Source organism: Hyaena hyaena, unplaced genomic scaffold (genome assembly GCF_003009895.1).
Source record: "Hyaena hyaena isolate Hyena2069 unplaced genomic scaffold, ASM300989v1 scaffold_2105, whole genome shotgun sequence".
NCBI classification, from domain to species: domain Eukaryota; kingdom Metazoa; phylum Chordata; class Mammalia; order Carnivora; family Hyaenidae; genus Hyaena; species Hyaena hyaena.
This window is the reverse complement of record NW_024082737.1, coordinates 58048-77353: the sequence shown is the minus strand read 5'-3', so window position 1 is coordinate 77353 and position 19306 is coordinate 58048. Positions and strand designations below refer to the sequence as shown.

Here is a 19306-nt window from a genome sequence, read left to right as displayed (position 1 = left end):
CCTCTGCCCAGAGTGCCCTTTCACCTTCCTGCATTTCCCAGTTCTACTGCCCAGCCCAGATGTTATGCCCTCTGAGGCAGGCTACACTCCCTTGCAGGGCCAAGGGGATGGAGGTGGGCAGTGTTGATGTGATGGGGAAGCACCTCCTTGCTAAAGTCCCCCTTAGCCCTGCTGTCCTTGATGCTCCCTGAATTGCTGGGGGCCGAGGGTGCCCTCTGTATGTATGTCTTCTTCCTGTCATCCAGCAAATTCCTTGTACAGTAGATTCTGAATGGGTATTTATGGAATTAGGAAGTGCAGGTGGCGCCCATTCACAGTAGGGTGGAAACTTGTATAGATGTCACAAGACAGAGCCGAGGGACATTAGGTGTGTCCCAGAAAGTTTGAGTTTGGAAAGGACAAGCAGACGGTCCCTGGAAGGCCTGGGTGGTGGTGACTGGCATGCAGCTGTTTGTGGGTGGGGCCTCAGCACAGGTGTGGTGGCTTTTGTTTAGGAACTGGAGGACCTGTTTAACAAACTGGATCAAGATGGAGACGGCAGAGTGAGTCTTGAGGAATTCCAGCTTGGTCTATTCAATCATGGGCCCACTTCACTTCCAGAGTCTTCCACTCCCATCAAACCGTGCATGTCCTGGTCTCATTACCAGGTAAAATGGGATGATTAAGCCTTGAATCACAGGAGCAGCTGCTGTCACTCTGACCTTCAGCGTCTTCACAGACCTGGGAGTTGGTGGGGATATGTACACATACAAGTGTGTGAGTGGGAGGCCATGTGATTTAGATTCTAGAACCACATAGGTCTTCTGCTAATCTGGCATTGCCCCTCCCTAGCTGTTTGTCCCTGAGTGAGTTACTTGCCTTCTCTGAGCCTCAGGGTCTTCATCTGTAAAATGGTGCCTACCTCTTAGGGGTTTTATGAGGATTACATGGCAGTTCCTCGATTGTCTCCTCAAGAAGCCTCTCTCAGTGTACCTTCCATCTCCCTCTCTCCTCCCCATTGTGGTACAGTGAGAGCATTCTGTACCTTCCCTAGGAGTAGCTACCAGGTACTCGTTTCCCTGTACTCTTCCCATCCCGTGTTCCTGAATTTTCTCTCTCATATAAATACCAGGTCTCTGAAGATGGAGAAGAGTAGATTTTAGAAAGTTATTTAATTTTTTTTAGTGTTTTATTTATTTCAGAGAGAGAGGGAGATACTGAATCTGAAACAGGCTCCAGGCTCTGAGCTAGCTGTCAGCACAGAGCCTGATGCGGGGTCTAACCCACGAACCATGAGATCATGACCTGAGCCGAAGTCAGACGCTTAACCGACTGAACCACCCAGGCTCTCCATTAGGCAGATATTTAAGTTGTGATCTTGTTTAGTGACCGTTGGCTTAATATTTGGGTTCTCCCCACCCCAGGGTAGGAGAACCTCCCTCTTCCATCGCAGGGCATGGTTCTCTGGGAGGATTCTTGCCAATGCTTCTCTGCTGATGTGGCTGATCCTGTAGTTTGTAGGTGGCAGTGCAGGATAAGTAATGTTCTCTGCTGCACTGGGTATAATCTGAGAGTCCTGTTTTTTTAATTGGAACCTGATGAGAATGGACAGAGAAGAAACTAGGAGTGTTAAAGGAAAGTGTCAGGCCATGTAAGGTCAGAAGCCACAATGAAGTTCCACCAAGTCATGCTTGGAGCCAGTGGAGGGAGGGTGCCTCCTCTGTGGTGGAGCTGCCCTTGTTCCTATGTCCCATTGAGGAGACACAACTGGACAGGGCTCTGAGCCATGGAGTGCAGGAATGAGGCCAGGAGGACCCACCTCTAGTCAGAGGCAGGTGCTCAAGGAACACCTGACTGCCCAAGAAGTGCCCTGAGCCAACACAGCCATACATAGAGGATGTTGCATCCTGTGTGTCTGTACTCTGGCGTGGCATGGTGGTGCTGGGCCCTGAGGTATGTGACCCAGCCCCCACCTTCTCCTGCTACACCATGATATGCCTGTCCCCAAGCTCACAGTCCTCACAAAGGAAGCGGTTGGGAGGGAGACAAGGGTGATCTGGGTGCATTTGGGTATCTGAGCTTCTCCACTGTGGCCATGGCTACATTTCTGACCATTCTTGAGCTGTCCTCTCTCCTTTTGTAAATGGGGTCAAATGCCTACTTTGTAGGGCTATAAAGTACCTAGCACAACTTAGTGAGCACCCAGTTCCTAAGTGTTTATGAAGAGAGAGGGATATGGCTGAGAATAGATGAAAGAACATGGGCCTGTGAGTACCTGATGAGGTAGTGAGTGCCAGGAGGGGAGGTGCTGGGCTGGGAGCGGGCATCAGAGTGGAGCCCTGGAAAGTTTCTAACCATGGAAGCATTGGGGGAAAGTGTTTCAGGCAATGAGAAAAGCCTGGAATGTTCGGGAATAGCAGAGACTCCTTTGAGGGGAGTTAAGAGGAGGCCAACAAGGAGGGGGTTCCTAGGGGTGTGGTGGGAGCCCTAGTGGCCAGAAGAAGGGGGCTGTTTTTCCTTATTCCTATAGCCCCAGACAGCAAATGATGGTTCTGAAGAGAATGCCAGCCTGGGGCAGAAAGCAGTCTTACTCGATGGATTCTCATAGCCCCTAAGCCTAACAGGTCAGCTTTCTGGCCAAGAGATTTCTTCCCCTTCCTCTTAAAACTCTTTAATTCTGTCAGCTATGAGATGTGTTTCTGAGGCCTGAGGAGATATGTGACTTTGTTTGGGCCTCTTCTTTCAGGATTGTCTTGGGTTTCTTTCCACAGGCTAGATTTCTGAGCATTGGCATGACCTTCTTTGACTTTGTGAGGCTGGTGCACACCAGTACTGGTTTGGGGGAGAGAGGTTAAAACCATGTCATGCCTCCCACTAAGAAACTCTTGCTGACATGTCAGGCCACACGGGTGTTGGGATATGTTTTTTGGGCCAGGCCTCAGTTAGACATTAGAAAAGCAGGCACCAGAGTCTTAGAGAAGGCAATAGGCTGGGTGTCCAGAGCTCTGGGTTCAAATCCCCACTTTGCCACTTGCAGAGCTGTGCAGTCTTAGGCACACAGTATGATAGTGCCATGCCTTTGTTTACTAGTCTGGGAGACAGAGCTAATTGTCACTGTGTGAGCTGTTCTTAACAGGCTTCAATGAGACAGTAAAAGGTCGAACACAGGCTACTGAGGTTGGAAAAGATTAAAAACAAACAGGAGACACAAGTGCTCACAGGCACCTTCACTTTCTCTGCACACAGGTCTTGGAGGACGGCGGCTGCCAGACTGCCACGACGTCATCCCTGGTGTCCATGTGCTCAGGCCTGCGCCTCTTGTGCAGTATTGACGATGGCACCGGCTTTGCCTTTCCTGAGCAGCTTATCATGCTGTGGGCCCAGGAGGGGATTCAGAATGGCAGGGAAATCTTACAGGTCTGGAACTGGTCATACATGGCTGCCCTGGAGGAAACATCTAGGCAGTGTGGGGCCGGCAGGGGACCTTGGGGCCCTTTGCTCTACAGATGAGGCTGGACAGAGAATCCCACAGACACACAGGGCCTGTGCTCTATGTGGGGAACCCAGTGTAGGAAAGGCTTGTTAGAATCACTTTCCTCTTTATTTTTTTGCTATTAATATACAGGAAATTTTAACTTAAAAATAAATAGGCAGAGAAAACAAATCTGAAACAAATCCATTTGAAGGTAGGTTTTGGTATCTTAGACATTTCCCTCAGTGCATTGTCAGCCTTGGAGATGTTCTGCTTACCTGGACGAGGGAGGTCTGTCCCAGACAAGGGGAGGAAATTTCCTTCCTTGTGGTAGAGACGTCTTACTGAATGTCACTGTCCCACTAGCCTGAGCTTTTCCATTTTGTGCAAGACTAGCTCCATATAGTAAACCCAAATTCCTCCCAGAGCTGCTCCCTGGCTGGCCAAGCTCTTCTTCCTCCATAGCCCTTGCTTGCCCAGACCCACTCCTCCACCAGGTTGGGTGTAGAGGTGTACTGCCCTGTTGCCTCCTTCCAAGTTCCTGCATGCTCTTCGTGGGGCTGGCCCACAAGACTGTCAGGCGTCTTCTGGGGGCCAGTCCAACCTCCCCCAGGAAAACAGGGCCAGACCATTGGGGTTTGGAAGGAGCTTGCTCTGTGGCAGCCAAGTCATGTGTGCACAGGGGCTGGACAAGGATAAGAAAAGAGCGCTGGGGAAAAGTGTGTGTGGTACTCTGACTGCTGATCTTCATTTCCAAATTTCACTTTGTGTTGTAAAAAAAAAATTGTCAACTGTACAGAAAATCATAAAGTAATAAAGCTTGCCCCCTTTTGCTCCCGTTCTATAAGAGTAGCAACACCTCATGGCTTAGTGGAAGTTTCTGCAGAGCTTTTCCCCAGCACAGAAAAGGAATATATATTTGAACATTCCAGCTCTAAAAATTTTTTTGCAAAATTGGTATACAGTATATCTTATTAATTTAGGTCACCTTTTTCCTCTTGTTGGACATGTAGATTTTTTTTCTGTTCTAAATCTTGGCATTAAAATGTACATATATTCTCCTGTTCCTATGTTGATATTTCTTGGTAGGCTAGATTCCTGAAGTTACACATTTTAACTCTTGGTAGGTTTTTTTATATTGCCTCTCAAAATGTCCTTCTTACTACAAACTAATAGTTCATAGAAGAGCCCAGTAACAACCTTTAGGATAGTCCTCCCGACACCTTGGGCAAGTCCCTTTTGGGCCTAGCCGTTGCTGAATGTGGCCACCCAGCAGCCTGGGCAGAGCCTGGACAGCAAGGCCAGCACTGGGCAGCTGGCTCTTGGGAAAGCTGGAGGCTAAGCCCTTGTCACTGGATTGGCCCCCTGGGAGGGCAAAGGGCAAAGGGATTCACAGTTTTGAGCTTCTCCCTGAAACTGTGTTAGTGATTTCCTGTCATTTGGAGGTGGGCTGTCTGCCATTATAACCTGGTGAGTCTCGAATTTGCCTCTGATACTTCATAATTTACCCTTTTTATTGCTTTCCTGTTGTCAGAGAATATTTGCATTTCTTTAGTAATTTGTAATTTACCAGTTGCATTTAGGATTTGCTTCCATTTTGTTGAAGGCATTGGTGTTTACTGAACTCTCAGCACTTGGCACCAAGCAAGGACCTGTGACATTGTTTACTCCTTACTCAGCCTAGAAAGTGTTTCTGTCTCACGTGACAGATGAGGTGGCTGCCTGAGCACACATAGCCATGGAGGGAGCACCAGTGAGTGGGGCAGGCTGTCTGGGTGTCCTGGCATGCCAAGTCAGGCCCTTCCTGCCTGTGACACTCTCAGAACTGCTTACCTGTGACACTGGTGGTCAAGACCGCAGGCCACTGGCCCCATCAAGAGAACCAAGCACACCATCCCTGAAAAAGAAAGACCTTTCTCTTGAGAAGGAAGCACCAACTGGGCCAGCCCTCAGCCTGGACATGCTGGCATCACACACCCAGCTTCTCAAAACCCCTGGCATTTCAGGGAGCTTCTTACCCAGGCCCTTGAAAGTGCTCTGGGAGGAGACCTGGGAATGGTTATTTTTCCTTCCTCAACAAATTACCACTAAATTACACCTTAAAACACAAGGACTATTCTTGTCTTGAGCAGGTCAGGAATTTGGGAGCTATGTAGTGGGTGGCTCTAGCCAAGGTCTCCCCCGAGATTGGTCAGATGTCAGCCAGTGCTCAGTCTTGTGAACACCAGCGGGGCTGGACCACCACTCCCAAGTTGGCAGATTGATAACTTGCAGTGGCAGGAGGCCTCCATTCATTGCACCTGGCCCCTTCCTATGCCTCACAACTAGGCAGCTTCCTGTGAGCGCCATCTAAGAGTGAGGAGGAGCCATGTGTCTTCCATACCCCAGCTTTGGAAGTCATACACTGTCACTTCCTCAGTGTCCTATGTCTGACACATATTGGCCTGGGACGGGAGTATCTGGGCTTGGGTGCCAAAAGGCGAGGGGCATGGGGCTGTCTTAGAGGCTGGTTCCCACCCTTGCCATGTAATTTTTGATGACTCCTTTCTTCTTGGCAGGGAAGCAACTGCTATGACATGTCATGTCTGTGCCCTCTGGTGACATGATGGCTGGGACGTCTTTACTTGTGGAATAACAGCTAGAGTTTCCTAGTTATTCATATGCTTTACCCTGATGTCAGTTCTCTTCAGAAGCACTCTGGGAAGTGGGGGAGCAGTGGAAAGTCTGATTTTTAACTTTTATAAGTTAAAAAGGGGAGCATGCCTCATTTCCTTGTGTGACTGGGAATGCTGTGGCTCCTTCTCTGCGTCTCTGACGTTGTGCCTGCCTCTAGATGTGGGCATAACTAATTTTTTGACATCATAGAAGGAAGCACTAAATAACAATACTAAAAAAGCAAATGTATCAAGTGTTAGTTATTGTCACTTGAGCAGAGGGGCATATGGATATGATTTAATATTATTATTGTAGTAGTACAATACATTTAATGTAAATGGTTTTATTCTCTTATTTTCAATATCTTGAGAGGAAAGAATGCTCCCTACTCCACTAGGCCATGGCTCATCTCTCTATTAGATCATTTTCCTACCAATAAAACTACCCACCCATACATATACTTCATAGAGATTCTATTAGTTTGAAATGATAAAAACTCAACTCAAAATGTCTAAAGGAGAGAGGATGTTATGGGCTCACATGAGCAGGCACTTGGTAGAAGGTGCCCAGAGGTGTCGTCAGGCCTCTCTTCCATCAGTCCTCTGCTTGCATCTTGGTGGTGTTGGGCTCAGCTCATTTCTCTTCATGCAGCTTCCAAGGCCAATAGGGCCCATACAGCAACTTATTTCATGGAGAAAGGCCTCTCCACCGGCCTCCTATTAGTCCCCATGATGTCCTCTGCTTCTGTGTCAGTTACTTCTTCAAGAAGAGGGTCTCTGTCCAGCCTGGGTCATATCCACCCTGATGAGGGGTGAGGGGAGAACTTAGCCTTGACAGGGACTATGGGGGAGGGGAGACCAGAGTAACATGGATGGGGGCAGGGCAGAGGCTTTACCAAAAGAAAAGTTGGCAGGTGCTGCCAACCAGGACAATGTGTATCTGGGCCTGGCCTGTTCTTAGGAAAGCCAGGAAGTATTTGGTGGAACCACACATCCTTTCCTGACCAATGGGCTTTGCTATTTCCAGAGTCTTGACTTCAGTATGGATGAGAAGGTGGACCTTTTGGAGCTGACCTGGGCCCTTGAGAACGAGCTCATGATGGTTGGTGGTGCCACTCAGCAGGCAGCCTTGGCCTGCTACCGCCAGGAGCTGAGCTTCCGCCAGTAAGAGCCCAGTGCGGTCGGGGAGATTGTGGGGGTACAGCTGGCCGGGTTGCCTGGAGGGGAGTTCATGGAAATGGGCACCCTGCCCTTGTCCATCCCAAGACAGTCCCAGGGGGCAGGGGACTTGACACACCTTTCCCACAGGCTGTCCTTTAGTGGGCACTCTTAGTGGGACAGGGCAAGAGTTAAGTCATGAGTACAGAAGAGGGCTCCCTGTGCCTCAAGTGGCATCCTCCTGTGGGGTCTGAGGGGCCTGAGGGCCCAGTGGCCTGTGTGGTAGCTGCTGCTAGGGCTTTAACAACTACAGAATTTCAGAGTCACCAGCCTGCCTTCACACTTGGTGAGAAGCTTAGAAGCTGATGTTGAGGTCCTCCATCAGTCCCTTTTAGCAAGATTCCAAAGGGGGAATTTGAACCTGACACTCATCTTGCTGACACTGGAGCTCTTGGGTGCAGACAGAAACCAGTTAGTGGAGTGTGTTCCAAGAGCAGGCAGAGGGGTCCTGTCTGGGACGGCTGGCAGGAGAGGAGAACGGAGTGTTCCTCAATATGTTCACCAAGAACAAAATGACAGGGGGCCTGAGAATGCATTCCATTTTAGTTGGGTTCAGCTTTCGATTAGCTGAGGGTTCAGGCCATCCATCTGCTCAGCAGATTGGCATAAAGATTGTGTTTGTGTTTATTGATGTTCCACAGATGCAGGGAAGAAATCATGATTTCCATCCTGAAGATTGCATCCAATTACATGCTGACAGATGAGCTTTCTGACCTCAGGCAGCTCTGAGAATAGGACTAGAGACTGTGCCTTGGGAGAGTAGAGGGAGAAAAGCTCTGTGTTCCTTCAGGGGGATAAACGGTCACCGAATAGCAAGTGCCAGGGGTGAGTGCAGAGCCTCGTGTGGAGACTGTGGTGACTAGAAAGAGTGAGAGCTACACACAAAAATCATATTCTGCTCTGAGTGACTCACCCAGATGCCTGGCTGCAGGTGTCAGGGTGTGAGCAGGCAGGGTGATGAATGCCAGCCTTCTCTCCATGATGTGTCCAGTCCCAGATTAGCTACTTGGGGATCCCTGGGAGAGGAGATAAGAGGGTGACATGGATAAATTCTCATCTGTTCTGGGCCATCTGGAGGTGTTGCACAACGTAAGGCTCTAGGCTCAGACTTCCTTGGTTCAGAAACCTTCTAGAAACCTTCCTTGGTAAGTCATTTAACCTCTCTCTCAGTATGTGCATCTGTAAAATAAGTATAGTAATTCTGGAAACCACTTTTAGGAGATGGTTAGTGGTAGCAATGAGGTCAGAGCATGCCTGTGCTCAGCACCCCGTTAATACAGCCCCTTCTATCATTCCTGGAGACACAGGGCTTGTCGAGCCCAGAGCAGGTATCCCCCTCTGACCCTGTCTCCTTCCTGTGGCAGGGGGCAAGTGGAGCAGATGGCAAGGGAACGAGACAAGGCGAGGCAGGACCTGGAAAAAGCTGAGAAGAGAAACCTGGAGTTTGTGCAAGAGATGGATGACTGTCACTCTGCCCTAGAGCAGCTCACAGAGAAGAAGATCCAGTAAGTCTCGCGGTCATAACCAAGCACAGAGCTGTGGCTCCTCAGCAGCTGGGTGGTGATTCCCAGCTCTGGCCAAGGGTGGGTGGTGGATGTGAGGCTGCCATTAGCTGAGGCCATGTTCATGAACGTGGTGGAGCTGAGGTCCTTCTCACCTGAGCCAGGAGAAATCTAGAAGGTGCACCTCTGGGGATGTCCTTCCTTGAAAGAAGATGGGTACATTTAAAAAAGTAGTCTTGCTCTTTATGATGTGGTGTCATGGTGCAGGGGCATCCAGCTATGTGTGCCTTTTGGCTGGAGGGAAAATTCTTATCCTCTTCTTTACTTATAGGGTCTGTCCCACCCAAACTATGTTTTCTGTGAGTACCTGTGGCTAGTGACATGGATGAAGTTTTTGAGAGAAGGCTGGTAAATGGTTTTAGAGCCTGTTGAAGGCACTTAATATGGTAGAAGCCCAGACCCCAAAACCTGACTTCAGGTATTGTAAGTTATAATAGGTTCAACAGACCCCTAGTGAGCGGACTACTCCATCAGTAAGCCTGGTTGCTAGACAGACCAGAGGAAAGGATTTCTGACCTCTTTTATGGACACAAAACCCACTCTCTGGTTTTTTTAACCAAAATGTGAGGAAATCCAGCCTCTGAGGATCTCCCAAACTGAGGCAGGCAAAGAGGAGATTTTCACCCCACTTTGGGATACAGTCTATGCTAGGCATCCCTGGCAGTGCTCAGCTGGTTATTCACTTTCTCAAAGCTTTTGTCACCTGGAGGGATTCCCTCAAGGATAGCAAAGAGTGTGTGCTGCAGAAAAACCGGTGTGGTACACTCAACTTTCAGCAGTGCTGGTGGTTGAGGCACAGAAGAGCTGTCAGCCTCCACTCCTCATTCTTCCTCAACCAGCCCTTTCTGTGATCCTGGAAGGAGAGAATCCTTGAGGTTCCTCATCTGTGAAATGGGAATGGTGACAGACCATCCTCTGCACAGGAGGGCGCGGGTCTGTGTTGGAGCTCTTACAGGCCCTGGTGCATGCAGCCACCAGGTACATCTCATGCCTGTGGGTTAGTGGAGCATGGGCCTCCGCAAAATGTAGGAGAAAGAGAAGTAATAACTTATGTGGCAAGCCATCTCATTCCTGCACCTCTGAGATGTTGCCTCTCCCTGTCTTGTGTGGTTGTGGCATTTGAAGGTAACACTTCTTACACCAGCCCTATCAGCAGTGTACGTGTGGGTGTTATAGCGTGATGTATATGAACCTACTTATACATGGCCCTGGCTGGGCAGCATAAGGGCCTTCACAAGGACCTTTACCTGATCCCATCTGCATTATTGGAGGCTTCTGATCAGCATCTCTAGAAACGGTTGCTCCTGCCTTGCCTGGGGACTACCACAGTCACATTTACAAAGCCCTCACCCCCGGGCCTCATGGCTCACACTAGGAAGGATTGGAGGTATCCTGGGATGCAGCCAGCTTTCCTGGAGGTCTACAGACCTGCAGGGCAGTCACAGCAGATGGGGGGGTTTCGTGGCAACTGAACAGTGGGGTTGAAGCCCAAGAGCCCATTCCAGTTCATCTTCACTAAAGATGGGGTGTGCTTTCACTGTGCAGCCAGAGGTCTGGGGGTTGAGGAGCTGGTCAGCCCTTCAGGAAGGAGCTTCCAGCCTATATGAAACTGCTGTTATTATTGTGGTGTTACTGTTGTATGCCAAGTGTCACCTGAGTTACCAGCCATGGTTACCCGAAATAGGCCGTTTTAGCCCCATTTTTCAGCTAAAGAAACTGAAGCTTGCAGTAGTCAATAGCTTGCCCATAATCACGCAACCAGTGGGGCCCAAAATTTGAAGCCAAGTCTCCTCTCTCTTTGTTGTACACTGTCCCCGAGATAAAAGAGCATGAGGCCCTGGTCTGCCATGTATTAGGAGTGTGAGAACAGACCATTACGCAGGAGGAACACTTGCAAGATAGAGAGCTCATCACCTTCCCAGGCTGGGGTCACATAGAGTCACATACTGCCATCTTAGGTCAGCACCTGAGCCCCATCGGCCTACCTTCCCACAGGACCCTTGTACTCGGGGATCCAAGGGAGAGTTCTGGCTGTTACTCCTGGTCTGTGGAGAAACAGACTGTGCATAGAGCAGAGCCCCACATCTGAGTCTACAGGCCTTTGGAATCACCCTTTCCTTCCTGGGGGTAGCTGGGGAAGGCCGAATGCAGCAGGCTGAGATCCTTGTCTGCCCACCAGTGGATGTCTACACCTGCCTCTGCCTGGTGTGGAGAAGGAGTATGCAAGAGATGGTGTCAAGGGGCATGAGTGTGAGGGAGTGCATGTGTGTGTGTGTACAAGTGTGCACACACGCACACTCACTTCCAACACTCCTGCACAAAAGACTCTCTGAGGATAATGGGATGTTTAGGAAACCAAAACATTAAAGATTCTTTCACCAAATTTTCAAAAATACTTCCAGTCAAACCTGAGAAAAATAAATAAACATGGTCTCACTGTAAGGTGTTGTTGGTAGAGCTGAGGAGGCCAGGGTGGGGAGACCAGGGTGGGGAGACCAGCCACGGACACCTTGACTTCTATGTGGATGCACTGACTGTGGCCGTGCTGAGCCTCCCTTATCTCAGTGTGGAACATGAGTGGTGTTTATCACAAAGGAGCATTTAGTTTGGAAATAACTGCATTTTGTCTCTTGTCAGCAATTGACCATCTCTGTTCATCTGATTCCCTTGCAGCATCCAGCCAAAAGCGTCCCCCGCTCACCCCTTCTTGCTGAGCATGTTCTTGTGGGTGGAATTAGAATGTTCAAAGTGTTGGTTCTTGTAGCTACAGATGTATGATTTTGCTCACCTGACACAGTCTTCTTAGTTCCCTAACTTAACAAAATAGGGTGTGAGGTCAGCATAAGTTTCCACAGAGTGAGACCATTACTAAAAATTAAGAACTGAAGGAACCTTGGAAGAAGCCAACAGAGCAGTTGCTAGCACATTTTTTCCTTTCTCAGTGCCTCCCCCTCCCTCCTCATGGCTCTTCTAACAATGTGGATCTGTTGTTAGACTCACCACTGACTTTGGAAGCTTGGGATCCCACCTGAGCAGGAGTGAGACTGATCTGGTGCCATGAGATCTTGAATGGAAGCCTCACCAGGACCCTGAGATGGGAGGGGCCTATGGGGGCCTCTCTAGACTCTAGAGTAGTCTGACTCCCACACAACCTTCCTCTGCTGACAGCCCGTACTGCAGCCTCCCAACCCTTGGTTAGTGTTACTGGAGGGAGAAAACTCTTTTTTCGAGAATTGTGTACAAGAGCTAAATGTAAATTGATCTTAGATGATCAATTTGAGTAATGGAAAATTGATTTGCTTCAGTCACAATGTGCTAGGCTTAAATTGGGGGAAGAGAGGGAGGAGTAGAACAGAAGATTTTTAGGGCAGTGGAACTACTCTGCATGATACTGTAATGGTGAATTCACATCATTACACATTTTCCCAAACTAATACAAGGCCATTTTATTCACTTCTTTTTCCCACGTACATAATTATGTACAAAATGGTATTGTATCATATATGCTTTTGTGTTGGCCACAGAGCATCCTGTTTTTGGGTCTACCATATTTTATTTATCCATTTTCCTTTTGTTGGATATTTCACAAGTTTTTAAAGAGTGGAGTGGTATGGTCAAATAAGTATTTTTAAAACTACCTCAAATGTCTATGGAGTGTTACATTAGCTAGATTGATCTTATTGTTTCCCCCTAAGTAACAGCTTCCCTTTCTCCACCTCCTTTCCCTCTGGGTGTTCTTTCCTTAAAGTTTTGGGATGAGATTCAAAGTCCAGACTGCCTGGAGGGGCTGGAGGACAAGCCCCCAGTGTTCTCTTCTTAATTACTAACATTGCCTAGCCCTCTGCTGAAGTATGAGTTTTGCTCATCATCAGTCTAGAGAGACCTGGTTTGAGAGATCCTGCTCAGCAGCTGCTTCAGTGATAAAACTAAGATTTGGCAGTTTTTCTGCTGATAGAACTGGTTCTTAAAAAAGAGTAAGGCATTAGGAGGAACTTAACAGAGGACCAAGGGGGAGAAGAAGGGCGGAAATGGGGGGGGAAAGGGAGAGAGGCAAACCATGAGAGACTCTTGAATGCTGACAAAAACTGAGGACTGATGGATGTGGGGGGAGGAGGGATGGGCATGGAGGAGGACACTTGTGGGGATGAGCACTGGGTGTTGTGTGGAAACTAATTTGACAATAAACTATTTGTAAAAAAAAAAAAAAAAAAGAGTAAGGCAGAAACTGAGGGGGAAAATGCCTCTGACCTTGTCCTCTGATTGCTTTGGGATTCACTCTCCGCAGGTTTTATGTTGCCTGTGTCCTTCACAAGAAGCTTACTTTTGTGCACATTTGGTTATCCAAGGCATTTGATGGCTACTGTGGTGTGGAAGGCAGCTGAGAGGCCAAGGGCATCAGAGAGGTCTACCTCCAGAGAGCATTCACTAGCTCACTCCAGAGGGTCCAGGGATCTGCTTGCTTCCCTCGTCACCTCCCCCAGCCCTGGGATTGGGGGCATCCACCACCAGTCCCAGGGTAGGGCAGGATTTAAAGCAAGGCCCCTGCCCTTACAGCATGTGCAGCTTAGCTGAGGTTCAGTGACCCCTTCTTTCAGCAGGAACAGTGGAGTTCCAAACAGTGTAGCCAAGTGATGTGTGGGTTGAAAGGTTCCAGGGAAGAAAGGCCATGTTGCCTGGGAGATGTCCCTCGGGTGGGGGCGGGGGGTGTCAACGTGGGCCTAGGTGGTGCTCCTTGGGACCCAACATGACATATTCCGTGTGTGCTGTACAGACACCTGGAGCGGGGGTACCGGGAAAGACTGAGCCTCCTGCGGTCTGAGGTGGAGAGGGATCGTGAGCTGTTCTGGGAGCAGACCTGCAGGCAGAGGGCTGTGCTGGAGAAGGACCTGGAGCGTCTGCGGGGTGAGGAGGCCAACCTACGTGAGAAGCTGACTCTGGCCCTGAAGGTAAGTGGGGAGCCATGTCTCCCCAGGACATTCTGCCTGGAAAGACAGAAATGAGGTTGCCCGGGGGGTCAGTCCTCCCACACCTCACATTTTCTTAGTCAGGGACTGACTACCTCCTAGTGACCTTATTATATTTCGGTGGGAGGGAAGTGCCTGCGATTTCCCGCTAAGGAACATTTGCTGCAGCCACAGAGATAGCACATTTCTCAGCCAAAGCAGAAAGCATCTTGGCTTGGAATGAGAGGCATTACTCCTTCCTTCTCTCTGGTTGTCGGGGCACCAGGACAGGTTGAGACCTGAGGGGTTCTTACTCTCTGCTCTGGGTCAGGGGGACAGTGGTCATGGAGGGTCAGCGGCAGCAGCCAGCTTTGCTGTGCCCCCTGGAGACTGTGGAGTCATCAAAAGACTAAACCCTAAAGCCCACTCTGCTGGAGTCCTGGGTTTGTGGTCTGAAGCAGAGGAGGTTTTCTGGGCTTTGGTGAGTGTCTTGCGATCCACAGCCACCCTGCATTTGATTCCATCCAGTGAGGTGTCCCCTGGTCCCTCCTCTGCTCCTGCCTTCTTCCTCCTTTCCTAACTCAGAACCTGCAGATTCTTTCCACATCTGCCTGATCTCTGTCTCCCTGGCGCAGAAGCTGAGCCTTGCCCACACCGTGTCCTTACTACTCCTCTCACTGGTTTCCTGTGTTTGTGGACACTGCCTTCCTCCCTGCTAGACCTCTGAGCTATAACTGTGCAGTTTCAAATCCCTTATTTAGAAAACAGCTCAGAAAGGATTGCCCCCCAGCCACTTGTGTTATTCATGGCCTTGAGCACTTGGGGCGGGAGAAGTAAGAGCGGTGAGGAAAGGGACAAGCACTGGTGAGGGGTCTATGGGCTTGGTCCCCAGAACAGCCTCCTAGGACTCCTATAGGCAGTGAGCACCTGCATTTTCAGGTTTCTTCCCTGATTGTGAGTGCTGCTGGGAATAAGTTTTTGATGCAGAGGGGAGATAAGCTGCTGACAGCTCTCTTCCACTCCTGAAGCCCAGCAAACTGCTCGTTTTTGTCTTGTAGGAAAACAGTCGATTACAGAAGGAGATTATTGAAGTTGTGGAAAAGCTTTCAGAATCAGAGAAGCTGGTCTTGAAATTGCAGAATGACCTGGAATTTGTGTTGAAGGACAAGGCAAGTCCTTTTGCTGATTTTTGAGTCTCTGGTTACTGGGTAAAAACTGTCAGGACTTGAAAAAGAATCCACAGGTGACTGAATTCAGTTTTTTCTTACTAATATTCTAGAATGGAGAGAAAAATCATCAGATTGACCTTTCTTCTGTTTTCTTCCTCTTCATGCCAGTGTAGGGGTGCTGATCTTTTAGTGACAGAGCCAGGGCTCGCCAGCACCATATGCACAAACCCCAGTGATGGGTTCTCAGTGGTGAGGGGCAGGGAGGAGAGCTCCATGCCCACCATGAGGCCCTCCATCTGGCCCTGCCCATCACTTTGGGAGAAGGAGGAGAGGGGAGGTACTGCATGGAGAGGTCCAGGCAGAGGGCATCCTAGGCAGCTGAGGTAGGAATGCACCTCAGACTCCAGTTGAGAGTATGACCACCTTCCATAAATTCAGAACATCCTTCTGCCTTGAGATCTTTGAAACAAGGGGAGGGAGGAAGTGGAGGGATGGAAGGCTATACCTGGAGATGCTGAGCCTATTGGGTGAAGCATGATGGGGTGACAGCACACATTCTACCTGGCCTGAGTTCCTATCTGTCATTTTCCTGTGTGGGTCTGACTTTCAGCTGGAGCCACAGAGCACAGAGCTTCTGGCTCAGGAGGAACGGTTTGCAGAGATCCTAAAGGAGTACGAGCTCAAGTGCCGGGTACGTGCTGAACCAGGCCCCCTTTGCCATCACTAGCCATCACATTTACTTTGTCTTGCACTGGCGACATTGCTTTTGTCTTTGGTGCATGGAGCCCTCATGCACCCCTGCCTGCACCATCCAGCCCACTTTAGAGCAAGGGCACTGGTACTGGGGAAGGTTCTGAAAGCTTGGCCCTCCAGAGATCTCCTAGTGCCAGAAGGCTGTGCATCTGTGCTTGTTCCTGGCTGTGCTTGCTAAGAGTGAGCTGTTAGAGCCCATGAGATGGGTGGGTGGTGTGGGTTGTCAGGGTCTGACTGTTTCACATCACAGTGTATAGGCCTCATACTTTACCCTGCTGCCTAGGAGTGGCCTTTCATTTATGGGAGGCCACATTCCTGGCCTCCACATGAAGTATGGGTCAGCAGGAGCATCTATGTATGAGCAGAGCAGGTGGAGCCTGTGATCTCAGCCTGTGTTCTACTGATGGATCCTCCCAAGTTTCATATTCCTCAAGGAGAGGTGACCCGACTTGTCTGGGTGGTGCCCATGCTCAGACCCACACAGGCTGGCCAAAGTTCATAGACGGGCACCAGTTCTGAAGCTCCCCTCAGTGTTTCCAGGGCACATGCAGGTAGCCAAACCTACCAAGGGCCATCCATTCAGTTAGAGACGCTGCAAAGCAAAGCATAGGTGGTGAACAGTGTCAGTGAAACGTATCACAACCCTGTTACACTCTTAAAATTATCCAGGACCCCAACAGATAAAACATTATTGTTTGTTATTAAGGGTCTATTTACTTCTTAATGGTCTCCCTCCAAATTAAAGACAAAATTGACTTTGTTCCTGCTTCATGTTGCTTTGGCAACACCAGAAGATAAAGGTGAGCCTGTGCTGTTCTGGAGTGAGACATGACCCACTGCTTCCTCCCTTTGCTCTTTTCTCTGCTCCAAACCCTGATGTCAGGGTACCCTCCTGAAATCCTGTTTGTCAGCTGTGTCACCCCCTCCTGAACCTCCTACTGGCATGTGTTGGGGTCTGTTGTGCAAGTGGGATTGCAGTCAGATGTGTTTCATCCCTCCCTTTAAGCTTGTTGCCTGGACTTAGAGCCTGTAACTAACCATCAGTTAATACGTTACTTTAGGGCACTGAATCTTTCAAACACCCATAAATGAATCTTTCTGTCACGAGACTCTGTTACTCATTTCACTTTTGGTTCTTGAAATTTGACTTCTTGAAACATCAGAAATATGGAACATAGTAGTATTTATTTATTCAGAATTTTGCTTTTTCCATTTTTTAGAATATTTTTGATTGTTTCAAACTAACATTTAGAGCATTAAGAAAACTTTTTATTGGAAAATAATTTCTAATACATGAAGTTACAAAAGTAAAAACAGTGACAGGGACACCTGTATACTCTTTGTCCATATTCACTTGTTGTTTACATTTTACTCCATGTGCTCATTGCATGTTTGCTCACTTGTGTGCTGTACATGGATGTGAGTGTGTATACACAGTTATTTTCTGAACATCTGAAGGTGGGTGATATGCATCACCAGGCCACTCCACCCCTCAGTAGCTCAGTGCACATTTCCAAAGAACAGAATTAGTCCTACCACGCACCTTGCAGTGGTGTGCATGTGCAGAAGTTGATTATTAAAGGTTCAGGAGTTTTGCCAGCTTCTTACAAAACCTTTGAAAAAGCTTGAAATCAGCTCTTGTGAGAGTTATTTATACCACAGAAATGTGCAAAACCTAGAAATCTGGGCTTTTCTTCTAGAAGACCCAGCTTCCAATTCCACCTAATTGTGATACACTTACTAACTTCATGATTCCCACTGCTAAAATATCTTAACCTGCTCATTGTATTTCAGTTTTTTTAGTTAACCTACAGGATCCATTGCCTTTAGTTGTGTCTGCATAAGGTCCTTCAGTCTGAAACATTATGTCTTAGGCCATTCAGGCTGCTACAACAAAAAAAGGTCATCATAGATTGGGGGATTTATAAACCAGATTTAGTTCCCACAGTTCTGGAGGCGGTATTACTGAACCCAAGTGGGCCTACTCCTTTGGTGAGATGCAGACAGAGACTAAAGCCAGTGGAGCTGCCTCACAAGCTCACTTTATTTGTAGAACAGGGAGATCATGGGGAGTAATTAAAATAGCCAAATAAGGGAAAGCAGCAGGCTCCTTTTACTAGGGCTTGGGATGAATATTCAGAGAGGGATTTTCACATTATAGTGAGGCTGAGGTAACTGTCCATCACTTCTGATTGATCTGTACTCTGGCCTCCTCAAGTGTTTTTTTTTTCCCCCTGATGGATTGATTGATTGTGAGGATGAGCAGGGGAAGGGCAGAGAGAGAGGGAGAGACAGAATCTCAACCAGGCTCCACACTGTTAGTGCAGAGCCTAACATAGGGCTCAATCTCATGAACCGTGAGATCATGACCTGAGTTGAAAACAAGAGTCGGACCACTCAGTTGGTTAAGCATCCAACTTCAGCTCAGGTCATGATTTGTGAGTTTGAGCCCCCCCTGCCCCCCGCCCCCGCCCCTAAATGGGGCCCTGTGCTCACAGCTTAGAGCCTGGAGCCTGCTTCGGATTTTGTGTCTCCTTCTCTCTGCCCCTCCTCTCCCCTCCAAAATAAGCATTAAAAAAAAATTAAAAATGAAGTAAAATAAAATAAAAGGTGAGATTGACAGCTAGACAGAAGCCTCTAAGAATTTAGTTCCTAAAGGATAAGACAGTTAGCAGAAGCTTCTACTAGAAATTCCTTGAGCTCAGGGTCAAGCTTGTGGTTTGGTATCTGGTGAGAGCTTTCTTCCTGGTACAGATGGAAAGACTGCCTTCACGAGAGCTCTCTGGGGTCTCTAACACCAGGGCACTAATCATTCCTCATGACCAGAGGGCTCTACTCTCATGACCCGATCACCTCCCAAAGTCCCAGCCTCCAAAATCATCACCTTAGCTGTTAAATCCTAACACAGTCTGCAGCACATTCTCCCAGCCTTTTTTTTTTTTTTTGTCACTGACATGGATATTTTTAAAGAGAGATTTTTAATCTCTTTATTTCATGTTGTTCTGATATTTCCTTTGGATTAAATTGAGATTATGTGTTCTCAGCCAGACAGTATAGGTGATGTTAAGGTGTTGCCTAATTTCCCCACTGTATAATTACTGTTGTTGTTTTTTTCTTCTCCCATGCAACTAATAAGCATTCAGTGGGGAGACACTTAAAAACCCCACAAACATTCTCTTCATCAAATTTTTCCCTAGATTTAGTATCCAATTGGATAGTATCCAGTCTTTACCATGATGGCTGCAAAATAATCATTTCCCGAGCCCAGCAACTACTCTGCATGTATCAATTGGTCCTTGGTGTCCTCCTGTAAGCTAGAGGCATCCTTCTCCTCTGCTGTTTGCTACTGGAGGGTCACTGCCTCTGGCTGATGGTGTTTTTATTTATGATTATTTTTAAATTTTTTGTTTTATTTTATATTAGGGGGAGAGAGAGCGAGCGCACGTGAGCTAAGATGAGTGAGGGAGGAGCAGAGAGACGGAGACAGAATTCGAAGCAGGCTCCAGGCCCCAAGCTGTCAGTACAGAGCCCGATGTGGGGCTTGAACTCCTGAGCA

At 48.4% G+C, this 19306-nt stretch overlaps 1 protein-coding gene across 1 annotated transcript in view; it reads left to right on the top strand.

Moving 5' to 3' along the window:
- The window catches only part of NINL (ninein like), a 92562-nt gene that overhangs the window by 18393 nt on the left and 54863 nt on the right, over nucleotides 1-19306 (top strand). Inside the window, exons 6-12 of the mRNA XM_039225375.1 lie at nucleotides 495-647; nucleotides 3226-3396; nucleotides 7133-7269; nucleotides 8688-8828; nucleotides 13657-13831; nucleotides 14887-14997; nucleotides 15608-15688. Coding sequence (XP_039081306.1) covers nucleotides 495-647; nucleotides 3226-3396; nucleotides 7133-7269; nucleotides 8688-8828; nucleotides 13657-13831; nucleotides 14887-14997; nucleotides 15608-15688 — 969 coding nt within the window. The remainder of the gene's footprint in view (nucleotides 1-494; nucleotides 648-3225; nucleotides 3397-7132; nucleotides 7270-8687; nucleotides 8829-13656; nucleotides 13832-14886; nucleotides 14998-15607; nucleotides 15689-19306) is intronic.